This window comes from Monodelphis domestica, chromosome 1 (genome assembly GCF_027887165.1).
Source record: "Monodelphis domestica isolate mMonDom1 chromosome 1, mMonDom1.pri, whole genome shotgun sequence".
NCBI lineage: Eukaryota > Metazoa > Chordata > Mammalia > Didelphimorphia > Didelphidae > Monodelphis > Monodelphis domestica.
In genome coordinates, this window is record NC_077227.1 from 78043495 (window position 1) to 78063355 (window position 19861).

The 19861-nt window shown below is 39.9% G+C and overlaps 1 protein-coding gene across 1 annotated transcript in view; it reads right to left on the reverse strand.

Annotated features, from left to right (window-relative positions):
• The window catches only part of HOGA1 (4-hydroxy-2-oxoglutarate aldolase 1), a 36588-nt gene that overhangs the window by 2310 nt on the left and 14417 nt on the right, over nucleotides 1–19861 (reverse strand). Inside the window, exons 2-6 of the mRNA XM_001373861.4 lie at nucleotides 5855–5983; nucleotides 4787–4914; nucleotides 4184–4318; nucleotides 2946–3042; nucleotides 727–860 (exon numbers count right to left, since the gene is read on the reverse strand). Coding sequence (XP_001373898.1) covers nucleotides 727–860; nucleotides 2946–3042; nucleotides 4184–4318; nucleotides 4787–4914; nucleotides 5855–5983 — 623 coding nt within the window. The remainder of the gene's footprint in view (nucleotides 1–726; nucleotides 861–2945; nucleotides 3043–4183; nucleotides 4319–4786; nucleotides 4915–5854; nucleotides 5984–19861) is intronic.

Genomic DNA, 19861 nt, shown 5'->3' on the forward strand with positions numbered 1-19861 from the left:
CTTAATGCTATTTCTTTTCTTTTTTTTTTTGACCCTTACTTTCTGTCTTAGAATCAACACTATATATTGGTTCCAAGGCAGAAGGGTGGTAAGGACTAGACAATGGGCTTGCCTAGGGTCCCCCAGCTGGGAAGTGTCTGAGGCCAGATCTGAACCTCCTTTCTCGAGGTCTGGCTCTCAATCCACTGAGGCCCCTAGTTGCTCCCTTAATGCTATTTCTAATCATATCCCAGCTCTGTATTTTGAATCTGGTCCTCCAAAAGATTACCCCAAAGCACCACAGTTTATTCAATATCTGGACTAAACATCTATATCTAAGCTTATTATAGGACTGTATAATAAAGGAGTGCATGATGGGAGAGAGGCATGACAATGGAGGTTGCTTCTCTGAGTGCCATTATTAGGAAGGGAAGAACTCCTTCCCTGCCATCCTAATTCTGGGTATTCTGGCACTGCCAACACCCAGAGATTCTCTTCTCTGCTATGTCAGCCCTGGACATAGGCACAGGCATTCCAGGGCCACCTGTCTGAAGCCTGGGCTGTGGTCTTAGCTCCCCTCAATACAATCTGATCTCAGAGTTGGGATGCCATCCTAGGGGGACTCTACCTGAAAAAATAAAAGCATCAAGTGGGAAACTATTTAGTTCCTGCCTTCTTTTACATCCAGAGGCCTGGAACAGCTATGGACAGGCAGAAAGGAGAGGGACCCCTTTACAAGGAGCTCACCGCAGTATTGGGTTCGATGAGGCGATGCTGCAAAGCCTGGGCATCTTCCCACTGCCCGGTGAGGCAGAGGCGTTCTAGCTGGCATACCTGTGCTCCCAGGACATTGGCCAAGGCACAAACACCCCCAACAGCTCCTGCCACCAGACCCAGAGACAAAACTTAAAGTACAATCACAGTCGGCACGCTCCCCTACCCTTCACCACACATACACACAGCCTAGAGAATCCCTGGATCCTGAAAGGGGACCTTTCTTTCTCCTAGGACACTTGGGATCCCAGCACTTTGGATCTGGAAGGGACCTTAGAAATCATCCTCTAATACAATCTCATTTTACAGAAGAGAAAACTGAGTCCTGAAAAGCACACAGAGATAGTGGATAACAGAGCGAAGACTAGAACTCCAATCTCCAAACTCCCAGTGATCTTGTCCCTAAGCCACGTGGCAGCCAAACAGTCTGTAGGGGCTCAAGGGACCGTGTCTTGGGACACAAGTCAGCCACGTACCCGACGCAAATATTCACCGTAAGGAGCAGAGTCATCCTGGCATGGATCATTGAGCACATGAAACGTTGGAAGTCTGTGACCACAGAATATAGATTACCAAGAAGAAAAGTTGTCCTGGATGAGGGAAACAGATTCCAAAGTGCCAAGTGCTGTTTGGAGGAGTTTTGTGGGGGGCAAGAAATTGGAGCTGTGATGCTGACTGGTCAGAAGTCCCTTTCCTTCTCTGGACCCAGTGAGGGTTGGGAGGGAGGGTTCAGATGGATCAAGGTCTTACCTGCTAGCTAAGATTCCTTTTCTATCACCCCTACCCCAGAAGTCCCAAATCTGTAGCCAGGAAGGAGCTTGGCTCCTTTATCACTTTAGTCCCTACAGGAATCTATTCTGGTTTAGAGAAGTAACCGAGGCATGGGCAGAAACAGAATCTAGACCTAGGAGAAATGGACTTAGAAGTGAAGTATCTGGGGATAAGGCCCTGAGCTACTCTTTGAGAATCAGAGTGGGCTTAGAGATCATTTAGTCCAACCTCCCTCTGCATTCCCCTTTTCTTTAGGGACTGGGAAGAGAATTGCCCAATCATGATCCAGGCCACAGAGATTTAGGGTCCCTTAAGGGTTAGTAACCAGATCATTCTTTCTGTGAGTCCTTGGAATCTAAAGCCCTGGGCCATTGTGGTTGGGGAGGGACACATCATCCTCCACTTGTGCCTCTGTCACTCACCCAGGGTCACCCTGGTATGGATAGTCTTCTCATCTCTAAGTGCCACTCTGTTATCCACTACACTCCAGTGTATAGACCATGGGATCCATCCATCCATCCATACTCTAATACTTGTGAACTTACACAAATCGGTATTAGAGGCAGGAGTATTTGAATGGAGATCTTCATTCCAAATCCAGTCAACAACTTATTTGTCTGACTATTTGGGGGGCTCTGGCCTCCAGCAAGACAACACAGAGCAAGAAACCAAAAATTCCTTTGCATTCAAGATGGAGGTCAATCCAACTGGCTCTGTATTCTACTGGCTATGTCATTCTACACTCAGAGATAGGGAGAAGAAGGTGACCTGGAGGGGAGAGACCCAGGGCTACGGTCCAATGTGAATGATTTACAAAGTGAGATTAGAGAAGCTAAATCTGTATCAAAACAGGGATCCTGGGACATTTGAACAGGCCCCAGGTGTCGCCATTACACACAAGAGATTCTTTGCCCCAGAGTGCAAGCAGCCAAACAAAATTAACTGCCAAATGTTCACAAAGGCCAACCTCCGGGCAGCATTTCTGAGGCTTCAGAATGACTAGGTTGGCTACTCCATCTCCATCCTCTCTGCTCCTTTTTCAGACCTGCCCCCCCCACCTTGATCACCTTCAATGATCTCCAGTTGCCTCTTTAATGACCCTTTCCCCCTAAAAGTAGCTAGGTGGCATAGGAAGTGCTGGAACACAGAGAGAGGAAGAACTGAGTTCAAATCTAGCCTCAGACACTAGGTTGGGTGACACCGAACAAAATCATTTTACCGGTCTGCCTCAATTTCCTCAACTGGTAAATGTTATTATGAATGTAAAATTTAAAAAATAGTTATTAATCATTTAGCACAGTGCCTGGCATACAGTCAGTGCTTAATAAATACTTGTTTCCTTCTTGCATTCTTTGTGTAGACTCCAAGTATGTTCTGAAGTATCAAAATGGAAACTTCATAGTCTGCAAGAGCTGACCCACCTATGGCATAACTGGCCAAAAGGAAGCCAGCAGATCCTGCCAACACCTGAAAATCCTGCTTCTTGGTTTTGTGAATGATCAAGCCCATTCGGGTCACCTGCAATATTAGATACAACATCAGATCAGAGGTTAGAAAAGCTCCAGACTCAGACAGGGCTAGGGCTAAGGCAAGGGCTAGGCAGACATCATCTCCTAAAGACTAAAGAAAAACACAAGAGCTTAGAAAAGGGGAGAGAGAGGGAGGGAGGGAGAGAAAGAGCGAGAGAGAGACAGAGAGAGAGAGACAGAGACAGAGTCAGAGAAACACCCAGAATGGGGACTGGGAGGAAAAGGGGCTGGAACACAGCCTCTGGGAATCATATGATCATAGATTTAGAACTGGAAGGAATTTAGGAATTTTTGAGATCATTTGATCCAGACTTCCCCTAATTTTGCAAATGAGGAAACAGATCCAGAAAAGTTCAGTGACTTGCCAAAGATCACAAAGATAGCAAATAATATGGGTCTCCTGACTCCTGAAAGGGTGACCTTTCTATAATAAAATATTGCCTTACTTCTTAGTCCAGTTCTTAGTGAAATTGCCTGTGCCAGTAGTGCATAAATGGATGTGATGCTTGAGGAATCAATTCAATTTGGCACATTTATTACATGTCAACTGAATAGAAATCACAATGCTAGATGCTAAGGTAGAAAGATTAGTTCTAGAATTTAAGGTCTATTGTCTATATACAGATAAATATATATCTATATATAGAGATAAATATGTATAAATATATCTGTATGTAGATAAATAACTACTGTATAAAAGGAGGTATAATAAGTTCAAGAAACGTTGACAAAGTATAATTTGAGATATATATATACATGGAGAGAAAGGCCATAACTATCCTTGGAGGGATGAGAGCAGTGGGGAGCAGAGATAGGATGTGAGATGTACTTTAGGTTGAGTTATTGGGTTTTTTTAACCCTTACCTTCCATCTTAGAATTACTGTTGTATATTGATGCTGAGGCAGAAGGTTGGTAAGGGCTGGGCAATGGGAGTTAAGTGACTTGCCCAGGGTCACACCACAAGGAAGCATCTGAGTTCAGATTTGAACCCAGAACCTCCCATCTCTAGGTCTGGCTCTCAATCCATTGAGCAATCCAGCTTGCCCCCATGAGATGTACTTTAAGAGGATTCAACAGTCAAAGAGAGGAGTGGTTGTCCAAGGGGCCCTGGACACTGACTGTGACTCACATCTCCTCCGCTCTCTTTAATGCCCAAGATGTTGGGGTGCTGAGATAAGGTGACCACAGCATCCACAGGCAGGTCTAGTCCTGTGTTGGCTGGGACAGTATACAGCACCACTGGGATTGGGGACAGATCAGCCACCTGAAAGGCACAAAGAAAAGGAGTAAGCAAGGACCTGCCCCAGGCCTGCGAAATCCTCCTCCCTTCTGCCTTAGTTTTCACCAGTCACCTGGATCTTAACTACAAGTAGGCATCTACTCATTCTAATCAGAAGCACCCCTAGAGCATAGAGAGTTCTTCTCTCTCCAGAAACACATTTAATAGACCATCAGTCTTAGAATTGATACTAAGCATCCATTCCAAGGCAGAAAAGCAGAAAGGACTAGGCAATGGAGATTAAGCGACTTCCCAGGGTCACCCACCTAGGAAGCTACCTGAGACCAGTTTTGGACGAAGACCTCCCATTTCCAGGTCTGGATAGCTATCCACTGAGCCACCTAGCTCTCCCCTAATACAAAGTTTATTTCCCCCCTTTTTTCTCCTTCCCAATTCAGCTTCCCCTCCATCTATTTATCATCTTTGACCATCATGCCCTGAGACTTGAAACACCTTAGTGTAGTGGTGAATCAGGGCTGCACTGGACATCCTGCCTCGATAGTAGCATGGTGTCACCACTAGGGCAGCATCTGCTCCAACCTGGGCCATGTTCACAGTCATCTGCACGGTAGCTTGAGTGGCTATAGGATAAGAAAGGCAATTTGGGGGGTAACATAAGGAAGACATGGTAGGATTATAGATTTATACCTGCTCAGCTGTTCATTTGTCCTTTGTTTCCAAGAGGACCTCTGACATTATGGGGCGATGTCTTGACTCTCCAGTGAATTGGATTTAAGTAAGGCAGAGCTGCACAAAGTCATCAGCCCCACTCTCTCTTTCAGAGTCATTAAAGTCCAGCAGCAGGACAGAAGTCAGGACAACGTGATAGCCTAGCATACAGTGGCTGACCGTGGCTTCTTTGATGTCTGACCAAGCTCTAAACACTCCACAGTGCTGGCTTTAGCCACCTTCATGGTCATTGGAACAAAACTATTTTTATCTACCTAGTCCATTGGGGGAAATCTTCACCTCCCCAAAACTCTCTGATAGTCTTGAGGACTGTTGGTTACCCTCATCCTGGTTTATTCCATCTACTGAGATGGTTTGGGGTAGCTGCTGCCCATGCAACAGCTTCTTGGAGCCATAGGGGAGAGTTGGGTGAAGATGGACCCCAAAGGTGGATGAACAACCCTGACAAAGAGCTTACTAAGCCTTCACACCAGAGGTGCTAGTCCTTCCCGAACACTCCATACACCTGACATGGTAAGCCCTTATACCTTAAAAGATCACCTAGTCAACCTCAGCATTCTACAGATGAAGAAACCGAGGCTCAGAGGCATTAAGGGACTTGCCCAAGGTTGTGCAGCTAGTGAACAGATGATGTAGGATTCAGTATTCTCTCCACTTTCCAAGCAAGACTTTGGAGCAAGGATAATTTTGAGACAAAGAACTTGGGTATTTCAGAGGTACCAAAGAAAGTAATCTAAATCTTATACCCTAAAGACTAAAGAATTTGTGTCCCATCAACCCACCCTCTGCCCCCACCCAAAGATCACCCAAACCAAAAACATGGTTTCTTACACTCGCAGCCGGAGCCAGCTATTAAGAGTTTGTCTTTAGGCATCACCTGTCGAATTCGGCTCACCACCTCCAGCCGCTCACTGCTCGTCAGATAGGGGAACTCACCATTGGAGCCCTGTACCACAAAACCTGCAACAAAGGACTCATTACTACCTGAGGGAGTCAAACATGGTGAAAGAGAAAGATCGGTGGCCTTGGAGCCAGCAGACCTGGGTTCAAGTTCTAGCCTGGACACTTACTAGTTATATGATCCCCATTTTGCCTCTCTGAGACCCATTTTCTCTTTGAAATAAGGATTCAAGGACAAAAGACCTAGAGTTGGAAGGGACCTCAGAGATTGTCTGATCCAACTTCTTCCTTTCACAGATGAGAAAACTGAGGCTCAGAGACATGAGGAGACAAGTCCAAGGTCCCATAGGGAATAAATGGTAGAATCTGCCCATGAACTCCAAACTGAGCACACTTTCCATTGTATTATGGAGACGCTTTCATTACCTGTCTCACTGAGTCATGAGAAGTGTGCTCTGTAATCCTTAATGGATGATACAACTGTTACTTATTATAAAATCTGACCAGGATTTGCAAGAGGTAAAGTTCTTGGAGTTTCTTCTCAATTTAATTCAATTCAGTTTAACAAATATTCATGAAGCACCTAATCTGTGTAAGGTAACATAGTAGGCACAGATACAAATGGAATGATTCTTGCCCTCAAGAAGCTGATACTCTGTTGTTGATCAGTTTTTCAATTGTGTTCTACTCTTCGTGCCTCCTTTTAGTGTTTTTCTTGGCAAAGATACTGGAGTGGTCAACCATTTCTTTTTCCAGCTCATTTTACAGATGGGGAAACTGAGGCAGAGTGAAGGGACTTTTCTAGGAGTTGCATGGCTAGGAAGTGTCTGAGGATGGACTTGAACTCAGAAAGAGGAGTCTTCCTGACTCCAAGCCTGGCATTCTATCTACTTTGCCATCTAGCTGCCTGGACACTCTCCTTACATTATATCCCAAGTAATCTAAATAGTCATTGTTATGAGCATGGCCATTCCCCTGAGTCTGTTGATTCTGGCCACTGAGTTGAAGAGCCGTTAGGCTGCTCAAATGGGTAGATCCAGCTCCAAATGGATTGGGTGGCAACATGGCAGATATTCACTGGCAGGGAGTGGGCCATAATCCTCTTTCAAGAACCATCAATCTCACAATGGCATGGGTTCATCTAAACATTGTAGCTAGAAGGGCACTAGGGGGAAGTGGGAGCCAACATAAGAGAAGTGTGTACGTATGCACGTGTGTGTTTATGTGAATGTTGGCAATGATAGGACACAGAAACCATCATGATGGTTTACCACACACCAAGCATGTAGAAGGGGCTAGAAATTGGGTAAGTCAGAAACCTTGGATTCGCAACCTCTCTTCCATAAATACAGAAATATAGGAAGGTGGCCAAAATGGGCCAAGCTACCCTGTGGCCAGAATTAGCCTTAGGCAAAATTGTGAAGCAGACATAAATTATCTTCATTGTTTTTCAATCTTTCCCCATTCTTCATTGTTCCTAGAAACCCAGATTTCTATGGCTTGTCCATCCTTAGACAGTCCCCTACTTGCCCAGGGTCTGTCCTCAAAATGTCCCATGATATCTCTGGGGTCATTCACTGCTTATCGATACCATATTCTTAAAATATTCTCCTGTATTAATAGAAATTTCAAATATTAGAATGACACATACATTCTTGGACAGGGACAATGAATGTGTCTACCAAGAGCTATTAAGATTTGCTGACTACAGCAATATAGCCAAAAAATGATTCACTGTGGCCAAGTTAGATTTACACCAGGGATGCAAAGATGGATAAATGTTAGGGAAACAATTAATACACCCAGTCATATTAAAAAGAAACCACATGATCATGTCAATAGATACAAAGACCTTTGACAGAGTACAATATTTATTTATACTAAAGACCCTGTGAAGCATGGGGACAGAAAGACTTATTTTTAATATGATAAAAAGCATATTGATGAAAACTAAAAGGTCACATTATTTTTAATGTGAAAATGCTAGAAAATTTTCCAGGAAATATAGTAGTAAAACAAACGTACCACCTTTCCTCACTGTTGCTAGCCATAGTTTCAGATATTAGCATAGGATAAAAGAAATCAAAGGCATATAAATATAGGCAAATTGACAAAACTATCTCTATTTGTTAACAACATGATAATTTATTTAGAAAACCCAGAGAATCATTCAAGAAGAAAATTCAGAAAAACAACTTCAATAAAGTAGCAAGAGGCAAAACAGGTTTTAAAAAATATTAGCAATTCTAGATAGCAATGACAAAATACACAAGGAAATAATAGAAAAGGAAATTTCATTCAAAATAACTACAAATAACATTAAATATCTGGAAATCAATCTGCCAAGAAATATCAAAGACACATAAACTACTTAAAGAATAAAGAATGACAAATAATTGGATGGATTTCATTGCTCATGGTTGGGACATACCAATGTAATAAAAAGTACAATATTGCCTAATTTAATTTACAAATTTGTTGCCATATTAAACTACTGCTTTATTAAACAATATCTTATAGATTTAAATGAAATGCTAACTAAAATATTTCAAGGGAAAAAAGGATAAGAATCTCCTGGAAAATAATGAAAAAAGTAAAAATAAAACAGAAATAACATTTCCAGATCTCAAAATATGTCACAAAGCTATAATCATCAATAAGTATCTTATACTGTGGGGCAGCTGGGTGACTCAGTGGATTGAGAGCCAGGCCTAGAGATGGGAGGTCCTAGGTTCAAATCTGGCCTCAGACACTTCCCAGCTGTGTGACCCTGGGCAAGTCACTTGACCCCCTTACCTAGCCCTTACCACTCTTCTGCCTTGGAGCCAATACACAGTATTGACTCCAAGATGGAAGGTAAGGGTTTAAAAAAAAAGAAAAAAAAAAGAAAGAAATAGAAAAACAGACTGATACAGAAAGAAATCAAACTCAAGTGTTTAATAATCCTAAAAACATAAACTACTTAGGAAAAGAACTTCTGAAAAGGAACTTTTGGGAAAATTGGAAAATAAATGAGCAGAAATTAGTTTTAGACCAATATCTTACACCAACAATTTCAAAATGAATATTTTATGAACTGAATTTTAGAGGTCACACCACTGAAAAAATTACAAAAGGACTAGAGTAAGTACTTTCAAAGCTATGTTTAGGATAATTCTCAACTAAAAGGATAAAGGTGGCCACAAAATATGAATTAATGTTGATGACAGGAAATTGAAAAACTTTTGCATGGACAAAATCAATGCAACCAAGACAAGAAACTGCCTACAGGGAGGATAAATCTTGCATAAAATATTCAGATTATGGTCTGATAATCCTAGATACGTAGAGAATTAGTACGAATAGATATTTAACAATGGGCATGTAGTAAAAGGGTATGAAGTTTTCAACAAAAAAAAATGCAAAGTATTAATGACTATATAAGAAACTGCTCCAAATAAGAAAAATGAAAATCAAAATAACTTTGAGATTTTACTTCATGTCCTGGAAAATGGTAAAGATGATAAAGTTGGAAATAGACAATAACGGAGATAGTTCAGAAAACAGGTACACTAATTCACTTTTGGTTATGTTGATGAAGCACTAGTTTGTTCTAACAATTCTTTTTTTTTTTAAACCCTCGCCTTCTGTCTTAGAATCAATACTGTGTATTGGTTCCAAGGCAGAAGAATGGTAAGGGCTAGGCAATGGGAGTTAAGGGATTTGCCCAGAGTCACACAGCTAGTGTCTAAAGCCAGATTTGAACCTAGGACCTCTTGTCTCTAGGCCTGGCTCTCAGTTCACCAAGCCAACCAGCTGCTTCCTGTTCTAACAATTCTAGGAAACAATTTGGAATTAAAAGTGACTAAAATGTCCATACCTTTTGACATAGTGATATTATTACTAGGTCTGTTCTCCAAGGAAGTCAAAGACAAATTTTTAAAAATATATATATTATTTTATTTTTCCCAATTACATGTAAAAATATTTTTTCATATTTTTATTTTGAGTTCCAAATCTTTTCTTCCTCCCTCCCTTTTACCCTTCTACCCTCTCTGAGGAAGAATACAATTGGATATAGATGTAACATGTGCAATCATATAAAACATTTTTCCATATTAGTAATTTTGTGGAAGAGATCTCAAATTTTAAAAAAAGGAAGAAAAAATGAAAAATAGCATTCAGAGTCCATCAGTTCTTTCTCTTCAGGCAGACGTCATTTTTTATCACAAAGTCTGAGACTACCTTGAATCACCAGATTCCTGAGAATAATTAGGTCATTCACAGTTGTTCATCAAAAATGAACAATAACAAAAAAAATGTCGCTGCTGTGTAAATGTTCTTCTGAATTCATTTTGCATCAGTTCATGTTAATCTTTCCAGATTTTCCAAAATCATCCTTCTCATCATTTCTTATGGCATAATAGTATACCATCACAAGCATATACCACAACTTGTTCAGCCAGTCCCCAGTTGATGAACATCTCTTCAATTTCCAATTGTCTGCTGCCACAAAAAGATCTACAATAAATAAATGTTATACATACAGGTCTTTTCCCTTGTTGTTTTTCTTATCTCTTTTAAATATAGACTTAGTAGTGTCATTGCTAGATCAAAGAGTCTGCACAATTTTAGAGTCCTTTGGGCATAATTCCAAATTGCTCTCCAGAATTGTTAGATCAAATTACAACTGCACTAACAGTGCATTATTGTCCCAGTTTTCCTGAATCTCTTCCAATATTTATCATTTTCCTTTTCTGTCATATTGACCAATCTGATAGGTTTGAAGTGGTACCTCAGAGTTGTTTTCATTTGCATTTTTCTAGTCAAGTTATTTAGGGCATTTTTTTCATATGACTATAGATATCTTCAATTTCTTCATCTGAAAAATGCCTGTTCAGACCTTTTGATCATTTATCAACTGGACTTATATTTTTATAAATTTGACTTAGTTCTCTATATATTGGAGAAATGAGACCTTTATCAGAGATACTTGCTATAAAAAAATTTCCCCCTAGCTTTCTGTTTTCCTTCTAATCTTGGGTGCTTTGGTTTCATTTATACAAAACTGTAAAATTTAATGTAATTAAAATAATCCATTTTACATCCTATAAAACTCTCTAACTCTTGTTTGGTTATAAATTCTTTTATCCAAAGATCTTAAGAGATTAATTATTCCGTAAGCAAATGAAGGTAGCATAGAAAATAGTTTACCTAGCAGATCTATAGATAGGGGAAGGCAAAATTAAGATTTCATCTACAACAAATATTTATAGCAGTACTTTTTATGGTAGTAGATAATTGGAAACAAAGTAGAGACTCATCCATTAAGGAATGACTAAACAAATTGTTACATGTATACAATAGAATATTACTGTACCATAAAGAACAATGTACAGATTTCAGAGAAGGACAGGCAGATTTCTATGAACTAAATGAATTAAAAAGTTAATTCTAGGGGGGCAGTTAGATGGTTCAGTGGATTGAGAGCCAGGCCTAGAGATGGGAGGTCCTAGGTTCAAATCTGGCCTCAGACACTTCCCAGCTGTGTGACCCTGGGCAAGTCACTTGACCCCTATTGCCTAGCCCTTACCACTCTTCTGCCTTGGAGCCAATATACAGTATTGACTCCAAGATGAAAGGTAAGGATTAAAAAAAAAAAGTTAATTCTAAGTGAGATCACTAAAGTATGGTATAGAGCATGGGGCCTAGGAAGACCTGAATTCAAATTTGTCCTTAGACTTAACTTTTGTTTGCTTCTGTTTCCTCATTTATAAAATGAGGGGAACAACAGCATGTACTTGGAAGGATTGTTATGAGGATCAAATGAGATAATAAATTGTAAAGCACTTAGCACAGTGCCTAGCACATACCAAGTGATATATAAATGTTAGTTATTATTATTAAATTATACAGCTCCAGGACAATATTACATAATGACAATATTTTCAATGCAAATAAATAAATAATAAACATATTGTCAATGTGTTGATTTTTCTCTCTTTTTATTTGTAACAAGAGAGTTTTCTGGATAGAAAGGGATATATTAAGAAATTTATATAAAATGACAAAATTAATACAAATAAAATTGATGTAGTATTCAAAAGTTGATATACTGCAGGAACTGATGTAGAGAGAAATAAGCAGAACTGGGAGAACATTGTATACAATAACAGCAATACTGAATGATGATTAACTGTGAAAACTTGGCAACTCTCAGCAATGCAATGATCTGGGACAATCCTGAAAGACTTTTTAAAAAAAATTAATTTTTTTAATTTGGTCAATTTCAAACATTATTCCTTGGTTAAAAAAATCATATTCTTTCCCTCCTCCCCTCCCCCTGCCCTTCCCGTAGCTGACACACAATTCCACTGGGTATTACTTGTGTCCTTGATCAGAACCTATTTCCATGTTGTTTGCACTAGGATGTTCATTTAGAGTCTACAACCCCAACCATATCCCTTCGACCCATGTAATCAAGCAGTTGTTTTTCTTCTGTGTTTCTCCTCCCACAGTTCTTCCTCTGAATATGGATAGTGTTCTTTCTCGTAGATCCCTCCCGTTTGTTCAGGATCACAGCATTGCCATTAATGGAGAAGTCCATTACATTTGATTGTACCACAGTGTATCAGTCTCCGTGTATAATGTTCTCCTGGTTCTGCTCCTCTCACTCTGCATCAATTCCTGGAAGTTGTTCCAGTTCCTGAAAGACTTTTGATGGAGAATGCTATTCACTTCCAGAGAAAAAACTGTTGAGATGTCTTTCACATCAATGTATTTAGGGTTTTATTTGAGGGTTTTGGTTATGATGGACTTTGCTCTTACAACAATGACCCATATGGAAGTGTGCTCAGCATGACAATTAAAAATTTTTTAAAAACAAAAGTTGATATTAAAAAATTAAAAAAATTAAAGATTATATTTTTCTGAAGTCTTGAAAAGGGATTTAAAATTAAAAAGGACAGGGAACAAACTGCCTTTCAATGTTCATGAAGCTAGAGATCAAAGAGCAGGAGTTCTTTACCTTTTTTGTATAATGTTGAAACTTATTCTTTCTCAGAATGATGCTTTTAAGTGCACAAAATGTTATTTGTCCTTTGTTTTTCCAAAGACCAGTGATGTCACTGGGTGATATTTCAATTTTCAAGTGAATTGGATTTAAGTGAGGCAGAGTTGAACCAAGTCATCAATTTCACTTTCTCTTCCAGTTATCCAAGTCCAGTGGCAAGACAAAAAGCAGGATGATTGGTGACGTCCTGGGATTTGGTGGATGATCTTGGCATCTTTAGTGTCTGACCAAGCTCTGTGCCTTCCACAGCACCTGCTTCAGTCACCTTCATAGTCACTGGTAGAAACTATTCTCATCCACCCATTCCACCAGGGAAAACTTTCACATGCATGGGGTAAACATCTGCCTAGCTCAAGGATGGTATTAAAGCCTGTTGGTTACCCTCTTCCTGGTTTAACCCATCTGCCAAGATGTTTTGCCAGGGTGTCACTGTTGCTCATGCTACAGTTTCTTGGAGTCACAGGTGAGAGTTGAGGGACAGGTGAGCACCAAAGGTGGATGATCATCTCTGAAAAGAGTTTGTCAAGCCTTCATGCCAGAGACACTAGTCCTCCCTGAGCATCTCACACACCTCAAAGGCATAAAAGAAAGTACATGGTAATTACATAGGAAATTAATTACGTGGAAATACAGTTATCCATTTGTACAACCCAGTGGAATTGCTTGTCAGCTCTGGGAGCAGGGAGGGAAGAGGGGAAGGAAGGAAAATGAATCCTGTAAATATGGTAAATTAAAAAAAAGAAATAGTTATATATGTATATATATATATATAACTAAATTAAAATGTATATATTCAACTCTTATCTTCTCTCTTAGAATCAATGCTGTGTATTGGTTCCAAGGCAGAAGAGTGGTAAGGGCTAGGCAAGAGGGTTAAGTGACTTGCCCAGGGTCACACAGCTAGGTAGGGTCTAAGACCAAATCTGAATCTAGGATCTCCCACCTCTAGACCTGACTCAATACACTGAGTCACCCAGCTGCCCCCATCAAAATATTTATTATTTTTTTAAATTTGGTCAATTTCAAACATTATCCCTTGGTTACAAAAATTATATTCTATTCCTCCCTCCCCTCCCCCTGCCCTTCCCATAGCCACGATTCCACTGAGTATTACATGTGTCCTTGATCAGAACCTATTTCCATGCTGTCGATGTTTGCACTGAGATGTTCATTTAGGGTCTATATCCCCAATCATATCCCCCTCGACCCATGTGATCAAGCAGTTGTTTTTCCTCTATGTTTCTCTTCCCACAGTTTTTCCTCTGAATGTGGATAGTGTTCTTTCTCATAGTTCCCTCTGAGTTGTTCAAGATCATTGCATTGCAGCTAATGGAGAAGTCCATTACATTCGATTGTGCCACAGTGTATCAGTCTCTGTGTACATTGTTCTCCTGGTTCTGTTCCTTTCTCTCTGCATCACTTCCTGGAGGTTGTTCCAGTTCCCATGGAATTGCTCCACTTTATTATTCCTTTGAGCACAATAGTATTCCACCACCAACATATACCACAATTTATTCAGCCGTTCCCCAATTGAAGGGCATCCCCTCATTTTCCAATTTTTTTTGCCACCACAAAGAGCACAGCTATGAATATTCTTGTACGTGTATTTTTCCTTATTATCTCTTTGGAGTACAAACCCAGCAGTGCTATGGCTGGATCAAAGGGCAGACAGTCTTTTAGCATCCTTTAGCGTCCTTTGTGCATAGTTCCAAATTGCCCACCAGAATGGTTGGATCAATTCACAACTCCACCAGCAATGAATTAGTGTCCCCACTTTGCCACATCCCCTCCAGCATTCATCACTTTCCATAGCTGTCATGTTAGCCAATCTGCTAGGTGTGAGATGATACCTCAGAGTTGTTTTGATTTGTATCTCTCTGATTATAAGAGATTTAGAACACTTTTTCCTGTACTTATTAATAATTTTGATATCTTTAATTGAAAATTGCCTATTCATGTCCCTTGCCCATTTTTCAATTGGAGAATGACTTGATTTTTTGCATAATTGATTTAACTCTGTAAATTTGAGTAATTAGACCTTTGTCAGAAGTTTTTGTTATGAAGATTGTTTCTCAATTTGTTACTTCCCTTCTAATTTTGGTTACATTGGTTTTGTTTGTACAAAACCTTTTTAATTTGATGCAATCAAAATTATTTATTTTACATTTTGTGACTTTTTCTAAGTCTTGCTTGGCTTTAAAATCTTTCCTTTCCCAAAGGTCTGACATGTATACTATTCTGTGTTCACCCAATTTACTTATAGTTTCCTTTTTTATGTTCAAGTCATTCATGCATTCTGAGTTTATCTTGGCATAGGGTGTGAGATGTTGATCCAAACCTAATCTCTCCCATACTATCTTCCAATTTTCCCAGCAGTTTTTATCTAACAGTGTATTTTTGTCCCCAAAGTTGGGATCTTGGGGCTTGTCATAGACTGTCTTGCTGAGGTCATTTACTTCAAGTCTATTCCAGTGATCCTCCTTTCTGTCTCTTAGCCAGTACCAAATTGTTTTGATGACCATTGCTTTATAGTATAGTTTGAGATCTGGTACTGCAAGGCCACCATCCTTTGCATTTTTAAAAACTATTTCCCTGGATATCCTTGATCTTTTGTTCTTCCAAATGAACTTTGTTATGTTTTTTTCTAATTCAGTAAAAAAGTTTTTTGGTAGTTCGATGAGTATGGCACTAAATAAGTAAATAAGTTTGGGTAGGATTGTCATTTTTATTATATTAGCTCATCCTACCCATGACCAGTTAATGTTTTCCCAATTGTTTAGATCTAGTTTTAATTGTGTGGAAAGTGTTTTGTAGTTGTGTTCATATAGTTTATCCTGTGTTTGTCTCAGCAGACAGATTCCTAAGTATTTTATATTGTCTAGGGTGATTTTAAATTTAATTTCTCTTTCTAATTCTTACTGCTGAGGTGTGTTGGAGATATATAGAAATGCTGATGACTTATGTGGGTTTATTTTGTATCCTGCAACTTTGCTAAAGTTGTTGATTATTTCCACTAGCTTTTTAGTTGATTCTCTAGAATTCTTTAAGTAGACCATCATACTATGTGAGGGATGGTCAGTGAGCATTTAGAAAAGGAAGCAGTGATTACAAAAAGGCAGCCTGGCTTCCCCAAGAAGTCATGTTGATATAGTGGACTCAGGACAATTCTGAAAGACTTGTGGCAAAGAATGTTATCTACTTCCAGAGAAAGAACTGGAGTTGGAATGCTATTTTCACTTGTATTTTTATTTTGGAGGTTTTGGCTTTATATATGTATTCCCTTACAACAATGACCAATATTAGAGGTATGTTTTAAAGAATAATATATGTATAATCCAGATAAAATTGCTTACCATCCCTGGTAAGGAGGAAGGAGAAAAGGGAGAGAGGGAGACAATTTGGCTTTCATAAGTTTGGAAAATGTATGTTGAAAATTGTTATTACATGTAATTGGGAAAATAAAATATTACAGTTAAAAAAAGAAGAGGTCATGATGGACTAACCTTGTTTCCTTTTTCTTTTTTCTAAACGATCTTATGTCAGGTGAAAGTTGTAGCTATAATTCTTCTAGATTAAAAAAATATATATTTGAATACATTTTTTGTTATTGTTCAATTGAGCTACCCAGCTGCCCCTGTAGAGGATATTCTTGCATGATGTATGAGTTGGGATTGATGAGCTCTGAGATCCATTCCAGTCCCAAGATTCTATGATTCCATTGTATCACCTTCAGGGCTAAACTATCTTATAAAGTAATTTGAGTAACAAACTAACAGAAGTAATCTTCCTCCTATAGCTTTAAGTACACAACAATAAATAATAACTAGCATCTACATAGTATTTCAAGATTTGCAAAGCTTTTTATAAACATCTGATTTTATCCTCACAACCACTCTGGGAAGTAGATGCTATTATTATCCACATTTTACAGACAAAGAAACTGAGGCAAGAAGCATTTAAGTGACTGGTCAAAGGTCACACATTGAGTTAAATGTCTGAAACTAGATTTGAATTCAGTTCTTCCCAACTCCAGGTTGATCTCCTGCCCTGCCTACCTGCCTCTAGAGTCAAACAAGGACCTCCAGGAGCTCCTGCTATTCCTTCTTCTTTTTTTTTGCCTTTAGAGGAATTCAGCCCCCACCTGCATTTGAGGACAAAGTCAGAAAATACTGCCCTCTGAAAATGGAGCTGAGTCTCAAACAAACGAGGTGAGCTGGCTACAGAAATGGGGGGAAAGTAGGGAAGAGAATATGGGACTCCAGCCCTTACTATGTGCCAGGCATAGTGCTAAGTATGTGCTTTACAAATATTTTCTCATTTAATCCTCACAACAACTTTGCAGGCATTGTAATTAGCCCCATTTTGGCAGTCGAGGAAACTGAGGTAAAATGACTTACCTGGGGTTACACAGTTAGTGACACACATCTGATGCTCGGTTCGAACAGAGGTCTTTCTGACTCCAGACCCAGCTGTTCTATGCACTGTACCACCTACCTGCCATGTCACCCCAAAAGATGAGACTAAATTAGATGGCTCCCCAGTTATAAAAAGTCTGAAGGGAACCAGATCAAAGAAAACTACAGCTTTAGAAACTGGTAAATAGCAGACAGATCAAGGAAGCAGATATGTGCTAGTCCAGGGGGAAAAAAGACCTCATAGTGATTAACTCATCAATCATACAGCTATAGGGGGCAGCTGGGTGGCTCAGTGGATTGAGAGCCAGGCCTAGAGATGGGAGGTTCTGGGTTCAAATGTGACCTCAGATAATGTGACCCAGGGTCACACAGCTAGGAAGTGGGAATTTGTTATCTTTTCTCCAAATCTGCCCTTTCCCAAACTCCTCTATTCCTGTGAAAGGCATCACTATTCTTAGAGTCTTCTAAGTTCATAACCCTGGCCACTCCTCATTACCTTTCTATATCCCCATATTGGCCATCTCAAATGGAAATAGATCATTCCTCAAACGTCAGTTGGTTCTATTCTCCTAAAATATTATTTTTTAAACCCTTACCTTCCATCTTAGAATCAGTACTGTGTATTGGTTCCAAGGCAGAAGGGCAGGAAGGACTAAACAGTTGGGGCTAAGTGACATACCCAGGGTCACACAGCTAGGAAGTATCTGAAGCCACATTTGAACCCAGGACCTCCTGTCTCCAGGCCTGGCTCTCATTCCACTGAGCTACCCAGCTGCCCCCCATTTACATCATTAACCATCAATTCAAGAAACAGCAGCAATATAGTCTCTCCATTATTGACTCTACTGGATGGAATTTCCCATATAGGACTTTTTGATGGTGTTTAACTTAGATCATCTACATCTGGCTAGATGCAGGACCAGTAATGCAGAGGATACATGAAAATGGAGTCCCAACAGAGCAATAACTAAATCAGGGTGATTTGAGCTTGTTCTTCAGGGGACACCAAGTTTAGAGGGAAGCTACGTGACACAGTGATAGAGCATTGGGCCCAGAGTCACTTACTAGCTGTGTGACCCTAGGCAAGTCATTCATCTTGTTTGCCTCAGTTTCCTCATCTATAAAATAAGCTGGAGAAGGAAATGACAAATCACTCTAGTATCTGTTCCAAGAAAATCCCACGTGGAGCCACAGAGAGTCAGACAGGTCTGAAAAACTGAACCACAAACGATGCTTACAATTCTTAACTTAGCATTTAGTCACGCAGGATAATTAGTTAAAATAGGAAGTCAAGTAAAGATAAAAATATAAAAAATAAAACAAAATAGGAAGCCATCAGATGATGGACAGGGCTTGCTGAGCATAGTTTGTGGTTCTTTTCATGGCTGTAAAAATGTCTAGTCAGACCTCTGATTTAGCACTTAGCCCAGTGCCTGACACATAGTAGGCATCTAATAAATACCAAATGACTGGGTCCGGGGGTGATGCCTACTGTCATGCCCTCTTGGTAGCCTCGGGATTAGGAAGTATAAGGACAATTCACCTGTGCAGAGAAAAGGCATTGAGGCAGATGACGACTGACAAAACAGAAACAGGGCAAGCATTTTGTACAGAGATGGAAGACTTTGGGTGAGAAAAGTCATCAAATCCAAATTTTTGGAAAAGACTGTCAATCAATTACTTGAACTTCAATCAGCATCCCTGGAACTTCCCTGTCCAAAACTCTCCTGTCTGGCCACCATTCCCCTCTATATGCTGTCTCTATTAGAATAGAAGTTCCGGGGGCAGCTAGTGGTACAGTGAATTGAGAGCATGGTTCAGAGATAGGAGGTCCTGGGTTCAAGTCTGGTGTCAGACACTTTTTAGCTGTGTGACCCTGGGTATATCACTTAACCCCAATTGCCTAACCCGTACCACCCTTCTGTCTTGGAACCAATGCATAGTATTGATTCCAAGATGGATGGTAAGGGTTTAAAAAAAGAAAAAAAGCTCGGTGAGGTCAGGAATTATCCTTCTTGCTTATATATGTATCCCCAGTACCCAGCACAGGTATTTGGCACTTTTAAGTGCTTCTAAGAAAAAGGCTTTCATTCATTCAGTGAAAAAGGATTAAAAGGCATCCAAGTGGGATGGCTGGGTTCCACTGTGATAGGATGTGACAGGATAGGAAGAGAAAAACTATCTGTTCATTTGCTCACAATCTTCTGGGAGTTTCTGCTAGCTCTGCTGCAATGTTAACACCCAGCAACTTCCCCTTCCTTGGTACCTCAAAAGCGAGGGAGGCTGCTGAAATGTCCCAGGAGCCAGTGCCCTGGAAAAGTAAAAAAAAAAAGAAAAATAGCACTATTGCTCCTGTGATCTCGACACAGAGCTTCTGGAAAAGGAACGATATATTCCCCACCCAGATTACAACTGATGGAGGAATCCCCTACAACATGAACCACATTCTCTGGCTAAATCCCAGCTTCCACA